The sequence below is a fragment of the Poeciliopsis prolifica genome, unplaced genomic scaffold (assembly GCF_027474105.1).
Source record: "Poeciliopsis prolifica strain line A6 unplaced genomic scaffold, Auburn_PproV2 SCAFFOLD048, whole genome shotgun sequence".
In the NCBI taxonomy this organism is placed as follows: domain Eukaryota; kingdom Metazoa; phylum Chordata; class Actinopteri; order Cyprinodontiformes; family Poeciliidae; genus Poeciliopsis; species Poeciliopsis prolifica.
The window spans coordinates 2,216,725-2,228,921 of record NW_026562423.1 but is presented as its reverse complement, the minus strand read 5'-3'; the positions used below and the strand labels follow the sequence as shown (position 1 = coordinate 2,228,921).

The 12,197-nt window shown below is 39.6% G+C and overlaps 1 protein-coding gene across 1 annotated transcript; it reads right to left on the bottom strand.

Annotated features, from left to right (window-relative positions):
• Nucleotides 1-2,024: 2,024 nt before the first annotated feature.
• Nucleotides 2,025-3,765, bottom strand: LOC129377570 (trypsin-1-like). Its single transcript, XM_055057616.1, has 6 exons — nucleotides 3,665-3,765; nucleotides 3,295-3,478; nucleotides 3,027-3,212; nucleotides 2,678-2,739; nucleotides 2,452-2,576; nucleotides 2,025-2,368 (listed from the first exon to the last, which is right to left on the bottom strand). Exons 1-6 carry the CDS (start codon nucleotides 3,699-3,701, stop codon nucleotides 2,219-2,221), a joined length of 744 nt encoding a protein of 247 aa, XP_054913591.1. The 5' UTR covers nucleotides 3,702-3,765; the 3' UTR covers nucleotides 2,025-2,218.
• Nucleotides 3,766-12,197: the final 8,432 nt, after the last annotated feature.

The following is a 12,197-nucleotide window of genomic DNA, read 5'->3' as shown; positions in this document are numbered from 1 at the left end:
GCCACATGCTACGTGTCACTCTGTGGTGAAGCTCCTTTGGTGCATTCGAAGCAGCTTAATGCTAACACACCGTTAGTAGAAACAACTTCCTCGTGTTTATTTCCAAACTAAACCCGATTGTAAACTCTTCAAATGGCACATAGCCTCGCAAAAACTCTGGTAAAAAAAGAAAAGAGGATTGAGTTTAGGGCCACCTGCTTCTTTTAAAGCTCACAGTTTTATAGAGGCTAATGGATTCCAGGGCTATTTTAACAGCTAAAACCACTTACGTTGGCAAATTATATGTTAGGTTAAAAGCTGAATATTTGTTTTGTTTTTTTGTTTGCTTGTTTGTTTTTTTTTGCGGTGGTGGTGTGTGAATTCAGGGTGATGGAGAAGTCATAAATTACCCCAAATATTACCAATTTCATGACAAGACACAAAGGTTGACATTTCTTTTTCCATTGTATGTACATACTTGGTTTCAGTCGTGGCTTCTAAACATAGCGGAGACCTTTCATCTAACGATTGTTTGCATCAGTGCTGGCAGGCAACAGAGCAGCTAATGCATGTCCTCATCCTTGAGAGCAGCAGCAGTGAAGTAATACACTCTGCTCCATTTCACAAGGCCAACATCAAAAATCTCTGGTTATCGCTGCTTCTCATGCCACCTCTTCTGGGCTGCCACAGCAACCAAACTCCTGCTGTTTATACAATCCTTCATTCACGATCTAAACCTGTAGCAGACGCCTCTCACCTCTATCCTCCTTAAGAAATCCTGCTTGAGAATTTCTTAAACCCTCACTTTGGGCTGGGTTAGGGTTTTTATCTGCCTCGACCACACAAACTCTGTAGAAGTAGAAGTGGGCTAATGAATGATGTGCTAACATTTCAAAAGGGTTTTCTCAACTGAGCAGCAAAGCTTGAGCTTTCTTCTTGGCCATGCAGAGGTTAAAACAAAATCAGACTCACAGAAGGGATCCTTCACTCTCTCGTTCAGTTTCGTATGCCCTCTGGCTCACCTCTACTGATGTCTCTTCCATACTGCTGCATAAAAAGCGTCTCTGGATCTAGATGGATCTAATACTGACCCACTGTTCCTCTAGACTAGGAGTCTTGCACCAGAAAAAATCCTTGCAATAAAATTGCCTCCTATTTTCTGATGTGTCTTCAATTGACACGATTCTGTTGTCGACCAAGTGATGCTCCATGAAAGTCAGCGTCCATCCAGCAGAACAGCCCAAGGTTTTAGAAATGTCTCTGAAAACCTTTTTGCTCAGATTAGGAATCCATTTCTGCTGGATTTCATATTGTCGTCCCTCAGTGTTGGCCCAGATGTTATCAACAGCACGTTCTCGTGTCTCTTTTAGGTAGCTTCGATGGAAACATGTCTTCGACTTCCCGATGCCTCTGCGCAGCAACGACTTCACAAAAAGTCGTATCGTGTCCTTGTTCTGTTCCTCATATGTCTGTCTCAGATCTTCTAGTTGACGCCTCGTTGTTATCGGTTCCTGGATTATGTTGATGACAGGTTTCATCAAGGAACTGAATCCTAATCCCACTTTGAGGAACTCTATGGGATCCTCTTCATCTGTAACAGTCGATATGACATGCTTTAGAAACTTTATGTTCTCTTCAATGTCCATTGCCTGGATAAAGGCCTGAAAAACCAGATTTTAACCTGAGAATTATGTTCATTTATTGAACTCTTTATTTCCTTCGTATCTTTATTAAAAATGTGATGATTTTTATTGTGTCTAAACTTTTAGGATTTTATTGTTTGTTAATTATGTGACTTCTGTTTCGTGTACAGTTGTTTGGTCTTGTTGAAGTTTAAAGTTCACTAAATCTGGAATAGTAACTCCAGAGCTGCAGAGTTTAGATGCTACATGTTAATTTCTGCTGTAAAATAAAGACAGAAACTGAATAAATAAAGGACTTGTGATTTTCGTCTCCATGTGAGTTAAGACTCATGTCACGTTTTTAGACTCATGTCAACTGAACAAACTGAAGCATGAAAGTAAAGATGATCAGCCAGAAAATGATTCTTTTTCAGTCATTTATTGATTTAGTTTTCATTTCAGAGGCAGAGAAAGCTCCATTAGGGAGGTCAAGATCAAATGAGAAGAAACAGAACTATTAATTCATCCTAACGCTTAATTCATTCATCAGCTTGTGGAACAAACTGATGATATGAGAGGAAATTTGGTGAGAAATTTATTTCAAGACAGTTTATGTTTTATTTAAGCCCAGTTGTTTCTTTAATCCAGTCTATGTACACACAGACATCAATGTTTACAACTGGCGTCTGAAATGCATAGTCTGTTCCACATCCAGAAATCAAACCGTAAATCATGTCGTTGAACAACACTGCTGCACCAGAGTCGCCCTGTGGAAAAATTTATAACAATACATTTATATGTGTTGTAAAACCCTAATCACTTTGGAGGGATGTTAAAGAAACAAACTTACATAGCATGAATCCTTGTTCGGTGCTGCAGTAAGGAATAAGTGCACACGTTTCTCGAGGAACTTGGAAACGGCAACAACTTTCATGTCAACACACTGAAGACGTAATGGCATAGGAGCATTGGTTACTGTAGAGAAACGTGAGAATCATGGACGTGTTTTTCACTCAACCTTCTCTGTACAGACAGAAACAAAGATTTTGTTCTCATAACTTCAATATTTCTCTCACATCGCCTGTTATTGGGGCCGGTTGCTGTTGGTCCTTCTCCAGCCAGCTGAACAGTATTGTCTCTAAAACACAATAAGAATAAAATGTGAAAAAACAAGATGACAATATAGAACATTTATTGTGATGAAGAGAATAAATCCACGCAGGATGTCATCCACTGACGCAAAAGTGTCCACCTCCAGTTCTGTCTTTTGCATGTGTCTATTGTCCAACGCACCTGAGCTAAACAGGTTCTGGTTCTGCTGGTGGCCTTGTTACCTGACTCGGGTGTGCTGAAGCAGAAGCAGAAGGACTGGAGGAGTGGAGACAGAAAACCTGATGTGATCTCTTTGATCAGAGAAAGACTTACATTTTAAGACGATTGTTGCAATTTGGTAACTGAGCAGGTGGGACGTCTGTTACTGGTGTCGGAAGCTTCAGCAGTACGATGTCATGCTCCTGCCCCTGGTCAGTATAAATCACAGAATCCTGTCGGATTACCAAGTTCTGCTGGTTAGCAGTCAGTGGATGAACTTTCAACATTGCTGTGAATCTCCTGCAGAAACGGTTAGATAATAATGAACACACAGGAAACCAGATCATCTGCAGGTAAAACTGTCTTAATGTGTCTTTCCTACCAGCCTGGCTCTGACTTGCAGCAGTGAGCTGAAGTCAGAATCCACTCAGGATGGATCAGAGATCCTCCACACAAGGTCCGTTCTTTACCCTTGTTGCCTATAACTCGAACATAATGAAGACGCTGCTGGTTATCACAGTTATGACCTCCAATGATTCTCTTCTGCAGAGAGTTCACTGAAACGCCTGAAGAAGAAAAAGGAGAATTTTATTCAGAAATCAGGTGCAAACAATGGTTAAAGATTAAAAAGTATCACAATTTATATGCAAAGAAGTTTCAGTCTGAAACAGAATCAGAGGGAAGTTTGAGAGTCTCGGAGAGAAGCAGCCTAACTGGAACCAATGGAAGTGTCTCCAGTGTGTCTGACTCACCCAGCAGCAGTACCAGCAGAACCTTGAGCAGAGCCATTGCTGGTCCAGCTTCCTGTGAATGTCTGCAGTCCTTCAGCAGCTTCTAAACTCTGTCCACAACTTCCTGCTGGACAGGAAGCCACCAGTCACAGGACGGACACTGATCTGTCCAATCACAGGACGGACACTGATCTGTCCAATCACAGGATGGACACCGATCTGTCCAATCACAGGATGGACACTGATCTGTCCAATCACAGGATGGACACCGATCTGTCCAATCACAGGATGGACACTGATCTGTCCAATCACAGGACGGACACCGATCTGTCCAATCACAGGATGGACACCGATCTGTCCAATCACAGGATGGACACTGATCTGTCCAATCACAGGACGGACACTGATCTGTGCTATCATCTGCCTACAGAAGAACTTTAACAACTCATCGTTCTAAAGAAACTTGAAAAAAGTTCTTGTTACATTGACAGATAATTTCACTTATAAACAAACATTTCCCCCTCTTACAGCTTAAATAGTCAGTTTTCATCTTTTAAGTCAATATTAAGAAATTGACTTAAAACAAACAGTTCCTATATTTTGCTGCAAAATTACTTGTAAGTTAGTTTTGCTTTATATCAGTGAACTGAAAGATTAACACTAGAAACTAGACAAAAAATAATTGGTAACTTTTATGTTTTTGCAGTGCACAAGCTTGCAGTGAGTTTTGCTCAGTGATAGACTTGATTGTAAACTTGATGAAATAAAATTGATGTTATGAAGAAAGAGCAACTCTTTCTTGTTGATGTTTTTTTTTTTTTTTTAAGAAAAAACTGTTTGGTTTCAAAACTACAAGAATTCACATCTGTCTTTTGTCCCTAAAGTAGAATCATTTTGTGTATTGATGAGGTGTGAACGGGCTGCACAGTGGCGCAGTTGGTAGCACTGTTGCCTTTCACCAAGGGTTCGATTCCCAGGACCTTCAAGTTAAGTACAAAGATTACAGAGTTTACATGTTCTCCCTGTGCATGCGTGGGTTCTCTCCAGGCTTCCTCCCACAGTCCAAAAATATTAATTGGTCTTTCCTCTGTGTGTGTGTGTGTGTGTGTGTTGTGTGTGGTGTGTGTGTGTGTGTGTGTGTGTGTGTGTGTGTGTGTGTGTGCATGGTTGTTTGTCCTGTTTGTTTCTGTGTTGCCCTGTGACAGACTGCCCGGGACGCAGCTGGAGATGGGCACCAGCAACTCCCGACCCCACTTGGGATGATCCATAATGGATGAGCTGTGAAAATGACTCTGTACAAACAGAAAAGGGTTTGCTTGTTTTATCTGGAAAAAGAACAATTTTACACAATGTGCTGGGTGGTGAAGAGAGATGCAAAATTACAACAAACAATTAAAAGTCACAGTTATTCGTCCAAATAAATGCAAACAATTCTGATTTTTAAAACACATTTAAAAGAAACCTACGGTAAAATTTTAACTGATTATTTTTCATAAAGACAGAACTCTATCATCACTCTTGATTTATTGCTTTTACATTTTTCTTGATTGCTTTGATGCATTTGTTAACACATGGTGAGGAACAGCAACACTTTGGGTTAAAGTGACACATTTTGATAGCAAAAGGATCAAACAGTGCAAAAACATTTTAAATATATATGTACAAAAATATATATGACTCTCAATCAACTTCAACATAAACATGACAGTATGTGATTTCACTAAATAGTTACATGGTTACATATTCATCTGCTAATAAAAAAAAAACTGTTTTATGTGGCTAAAAGGTATTTTGGTGTAAAGTGGATCTAATGTGCTAACAAAGATCAAGTTAAGTACAAAGATAAATATAGACCACAATGCGACATTGTAAAAAACAAAATGACTCATGAAACTAAAATGTCCTACGCAAAAGAAACTATGAATATTGGGACTTTACAGGTAAAAAAATGTTACAAGAATTTTATAAAGAACACTCTGTTATGGACAAAAGGACTCTGTCTTTTCTCTGTTTTATTTTATAACATTTAGCACTGATGAAATTTACAAAAAATTGAGAAGGCCAACATCTCAGAGAAAATAAAGCTGAATCGTTCTACAATCTTTGCTTCACTTGGTTTCATCCCCAAGATGAGCTGATTGGAGCCCAGCGCTGGACGGTGAAAGTCACTCTGTATCATTTTGTTGCAATTTGTATGACTTGTAACATTTGATCATTTTCTGCATAAAAGCCTGTTTTATATTTAACCAAAGCTCATTATTTTTCAAGGTAACGACACTGGGGTTTTAGTCGGGTCCTGAAACTGGTGAATGGACCTGGGTGGAGCACAGGAGGGAAAATGGCTGAACTACAACGACTCTGAAGAGTTAGATTATATTTTGAACATTTATCATATAATTCTATTTCTTTTCATATGTAGTCTCAAGAAATCCCAGTCAGGCAGAGAGAGTTGCCAAGTCATAAAACAGGAACGGCAGGCTTCCTGAAAAATGAGGAGGTGACCTCAGTTTCCAGCCAGCAGATTTATGAAAATAGTTCAGACTATTCCTTCCTGTAAAATGTGTAACTGTAATCAAAGCTCACTGATGCTGCATCGGCGGTCGATAGTAAGTGAAAGGTTTGGCAAAAGATGAACTAAAAGGAGAGCAGAGATGACAAACAGCTGATTTGGAAACAGATTGTTGAGCAACGCAAACTGCTGAAAGAAAAAGATTGTGCAGGTGAATGACGCAAGGTGACCTTAAAGCAACCCTGGGACTTGATCACAGCTATCACAACATAATATCTCCAAAGTGAAGCTGGATCTGGGATCAACTCAAGCAGACAGCCAATGAAACAAGCATGGCAACAGTGGAAGCCAATGCAAACATGACTGTTGGGTGGAAACCCCAATAAAAGCAAAAAAGAAGAAATTTCGGTTGGTTCCTTCAAGCAGATTCAAGCCAAGATGGACAAAGATGACTCTACAGCTGAAGAAGATGAAGTCAGATCCTGTACTGCGTCAAGCGATCAACCCAGCGCTGCAACATGTGACCCCAATCAGCTGGGTATAGACCCCAAAGACAAAGGCAACAACAAAGGACAAAGAAGAGGAACCAGGTCCTTCCTTCTGTGAGGTCAGATCATTTACACTTCAACGGACCAAAAACGCTTTGAAACAAGCTGAAGGAAGCCAGCAGCGAGGCTGACTGGCTGCTAATTTAGTGGATTTTATTAGAGTCTTTTTAAATTGCCTCCTTTTTCAGAATTTGTACTTGCATGCAAAATTAGCAGCTGATCAGTTTTGATCCAAATCACTGGTTTAAGTATAAATGGCCCAACGTTTAGACTTGCAGTAGCGTCAACATTAGCTTGTTCTTGGATTTGTGGTTATGCCAGAAAAGTTGGGATAAAATTTATTAAAAGCAACATTCAGCTGTTTTTGAAATACTAACGATAAAAAAAGCAATGTTGGCTCAAAAACATATTTTGACTCGATTTTAAATGTACATTGTACTTAAATGTACACAAACGGTAGGTGCAATATTCAACATTTTAACTTCAAATTAATTCAACATGTCTAAAAAGAAAAGAAAAAAAAAAACGAAAAAGCAAAACAACAACACATTTTTCATGTATTAATGTATGAGCTTTACATTGTGTCATAATGTTATTTCTTCATCAAAAACATACATGGAGTGTTGCTTTATTTCATGTATGTTTGAAAAAATCCTTTAATCTCTCGTGGCAACTGTTCAGCTGTGCAAAACTCCTGGGCCGCCTTTGGGAATGAAGCTCCTCCTTCAGACTAGCTATTAGAAAACACCTGCAGGAACTGCGCAACTGCTAAGCTCATTATAGGAGCCACTTGTTTGTGAAATATCAGGATGACTTCCTGAAGGCGGAGTTTCAGAAAGAGCAAATTAAAATATTAAAATATTGTAGAAGTGAGAAAGTACTTTTACAACTTTGAATACAAACGACCTGCTGCGTGTTATTGATGTCTGACTAGATTATGGAGACAAACTGCAAATCCATTTGTAAGGTTTTCCTTAACGACCAGAGGTCAAGTTGGTGACCTCTGTTTCTTGCCCAGAGGCGCTGAAGGTCTCACTGTCTGTTCATCCAGTTTCCTGGGCAACCCATGTTTAACCTCTACCAGGTCGTCCTCATCTAACTTTGCTGGTGTCCTTGTGGAAGCTGATGCATTTATTTACCTCACGTTTTCTTTTTTTTTTTTTAATCCTTTTTCCAGGCTCTTTCGATTTGACTTTCCACAGGGAACTCCTTCCATTCCTCTTTCCATTCATGTTATGCTCCTGAACATAGACCATTGAATAAAACATGTTTTCTTTTGATTTTTCTGTTTCTTTTTTTTTTTTTTTGAATTAAGGTTTTTATTCGCCTTTCTGTGTTGTAACCAATTCTTTTATAATAAATAGAAAATATCAGCAATCTGTTTCTGGGATGGATGTCACAAGGTGGAAGATGAAAATCCAGCCCATGCGTGAACACGACGCATGGGCCCATGTTTGGAGAAATGGCCCAAAAAGATTATTATGAGAACACGTCTGCTTTTGTTTGTACACTGAAGAAAAGTTAGGCATGAAAGCTAATAAAATTTTGCACATATATATGTTTGTTCTGTGATATTTTTTCCGCCTTTCTTCAGGTATGGAAGCAGACATTTAGAGTACAAACAACTAAAACGTTGATGCATGTCTGTTAATATTTTTAATTTGCCGGTTCTGACAGGAACATTGCTGGCAACACAGGCCCTTCTGAAATCTGAAGTGAAGTTTTTATTTTATTTTAATCACAATACTTCATATTTATTGTAATCCCAGTGGTTGAAATGGGAGGAAAAGTGTTTAAAGTTTCAACATGCATGTTTTGTTGTTTTTTTTTTTCTCGCTTGAACTTATTTGAAATTTAGTAGCGTCTCAGCTCAGCTGGTTGCAGTACGTTGTATCATTTTCTCGAAATCCAAACATCCGAGTTTAAAGCCGGCACTGGAGCGACAGAAATGTCCCTGATGTAAGGAACGCCGTGGCGAGAAAGTGGAAACGGAATAAAAACTCCAGAAAGTTCAGCTCACATCAGGCGAGCGCCTCATCGAGGAAGGAAGGAAAACGATGCAACAGGAACATGAATCTCCTCGTTTTGATAACGATTCCTACATGTGAATAGATTACATGTCGACTCTTAATCCAAACAAAGGTGTGGGTTAAGTTAGTCTTTAATAGACTTTCTTTAATTAAAGCAGCTAACATGTAACGACGTTGTTCTTTCTGCCGGGTTTAATGAGTTACTGGTGGCGGCGCGGCGACATGCATGTCTCCAGAAGAGAAAGAAATGAAACCAATTTGCTGGTGATATATTTTTTTGGAAAACTTTAAAGGTGAAACCAAAAGTTCACACACGCCTCTCATTGAAGTGACGACAAAACCGACCCAAGCTTTTGTGAGCAAAAGCCTTGAAAAGCTTTTCCAGTCGCCGTCCGTTTTATAAAACTTCTCCTTCATTTAATTACAAAGTGTTACCGTCTGTTTACTTGTTAAATATTCATTCCCCTCCAGATTGGTTTGTCATATTGATGCTTCACAATCGTTTCCTTTTCTTGTTGAGACTAATTGTTTATGCAGGTTTTAAATAAATGATGATCTGTCTGACAGTAACATGATGCTTTGAGTACTTCAAAGTGACAAGGGAGACAATTTTGCAATTCACAATTAATTCAATGAAAGTAATTAATTCGTGATATTATGAATATATATGTACATACATCCACAGCAGAGATGTGACTCATGTTACATAATGATAATAATAACAATAAAATCAAATTACTCGTTCTTTATTATAGTTGATTACTACAATATCACTTAAGCTCCAAACTATCAATAGTGATGAAGAAAAATGCATTCAAAGAAAAGTCGCACCAGTCAAAACTGAATGTTAAACCGTAGTTAAAAACGGAAACAAGGCGACGACGCCACAGTTCTGATGCAGAACCACTGCATGAGAATCTGATCGGTTCGATCCAACAACTCTTGAAAGGCTTAAGCGAAGCTGCATGATCGTTTCACTTAATCCGATTAATGCGTGTCGCCACACAAAAAGCTGCTGGGGCTCAAATGGATGCCAAAGAATGAATCTGTCGCAGCGTTGTAATCCTGCATCATCTATGCACTGGTGGCTCCACGCAGCGCCACGGGAACCTGAGCAAAGCTGCAGACGTCACACACCTACAGCGGACCGGCCTTTCTGGCTGTCAGCAGAGGAAACGCAAGTTCAACGAATTAAACAAACGACGCTTCAGTTCAGCCCTAATGCAGGGGAAACGTGACCCGGACAACGCTTTGGCTAACATCCTGTCTGCAAATAAGTTCTCCTGTTTCCCCATTCTGCCATGAAAATGTAAGCATCAGCTGGAGCAAACTTCTTCCCCATTTGTAGAAAGAACTAGCCATCGAATTCAAAATCATTTCTTCTTAAGTTAATGTCCAGCAGTGGAGTCATTCCTTATCTAGCCTTTAATTAGGCCAGATAAGGAACCTCCTTTGTTTGGCATTAATCCAATCATCATCAATGATGATTATCAATCATCAACGATTTTAGCTACCACAGGAATAGCACCTTTATATATATGTTTGGTTTTTACAATAGGTGGTATTTGTCATACATAGAACTGAGTTGATTTATGTTACTGTGACTGTGGTGTGTTAGTTTGAGGTGATACATACAACATCCCAAAAATACATGCATTGTGTCTCGTGTAAAAAGCCCAATTTGCGTCCGTTGCCTGAAAGAACAATAACTGAATCAATGAAATGAACATAGTCAAGCCCGAAGAGTGGAAATTTCACCAGAAATAATCCATTTCATAACTTTATAAGATATTTATTAAAGAACTCTGAAAACCTATGAAATCATTCAACCACTAGTTTCAATAAGTCCATCAAGAATTAAAACTTGATACGTTTCGATGGGATGAGAAAGCCTGGTGCTGAGTGAAACCCAATCATCCCCTAATTACAGGACTTAATATTCCTTCTGATTGAGCTACAGGTGTTATGAAAATCCAGCCGGCGTTCTGCTCTTCTGTAGCTGAGAGCAAAGAAAACGTCGGTGTTCATTTTCGGGTGATTACTTGTTCACAGGAAATGGAGCCAAGTGACAGCAGGAAGAAAACCTTTGAAGGGAAATTGGCTTTGAAAGACTTCCAAACAACATTATGTTATAAACATGCAGTATTCACGGTATTCTGCAGTTTTTTGTTGTTTTTTTAATGATCATCTGGTGAAGTGACTCATTTCCTCTGGACATCTGTGTCTTTGTCTGGAGTTTCTCAGTTTAACTCAGGGAAGGTGGATCCTCTGTGTCTTCCTGCAAAGTCTTTGAGGTGTTAAGTCTCTTTTTAGACGCAAAACCCAAAAGGAATCTAATCAGATACGAGTGCAACCAAGTTCTGAAAGTGCTGCATGTTCTGTTTTACTTCCTGCAGGGTTGAGATGTCCTCAAAGTGGCTTAAGCCTGACGGTGCGTTCACACCGGCCCTGTTTGGACCGCTTCAATCTACCTCTGATGCGGACCTGTTACAACCCGGCCAGCTGAGCTGTGACAAAAAACAGCGAGACACGGAGTTCAACGATGATTAGGCTCTTTATTGAGCATCAAATATGAAATAAAAGTAGAAAACGAAACCAGGCGGCCCGGTGGGCGATGGCAACGCCGAAAAAGCAAGTGGTCCGACCAGGGGGTCCAGCAAAAGAAAGCAAAGTCGGGGTGGGCATGGCAAGTCAGGCACATTTTGTGGAGAAGGAAGTTGCACTCAATGTCTTCAGAGGTCTTTGTGTCATTTCCTGCAGAGGTTCTTGTTGCAGAGCCAACAGGCGAGGAGGTTTTCCAAGGAGTGAACCACAGCATCTGAAAATGCAACAAATGGAGCAATTTGGGTCAGTGGACCAGTCTACCGGACGACCAGCTGTGAAAAAATAACATCGGAAAAAAGTTAGCAAGCATTGGAACACAAAGAGGCGAACTTCCACGACACTTTTAACACAACCGTGACGTGCATAGCTTTGAAATGTACAAAATAACATATGATTGATTTTTTTGTTTTACACATTATCTAAAAGCAAAGTGTGGTATGACTATGTCCTGATACACATAAATGAAAATATAATTGATCACCTGAAATCTCAATGCAGAACATTAGTGAACAAACAGCAGTGAGCTGGACGTTAGACAGACATCGCAGTCAACCTCAGCTGACAGCAGGCAGCGACTGAAGCTGCAATATGTCAAAAATATCTATAGGAAACTCACTGCGACATGAAAAAAAGAGAAAAGTTATCCAATGAAAAAGGTAAAAGTCTGGGATAGTGTTTGGGTTTACTTCAATTTCCAGAAGTCTGTTTATCTGAAAGGTGAAACAAAGTGAGGCCTTGCACCACAAAGCTACACTGTAACAAATTGCTGTAAAAAAACGGCCAAAACGTAACAGTATCTACCGTAACAGCAGTACCGTGAAAAACAATGCATTCTGGGCAATTATTACTGTTTTTAATAAAAT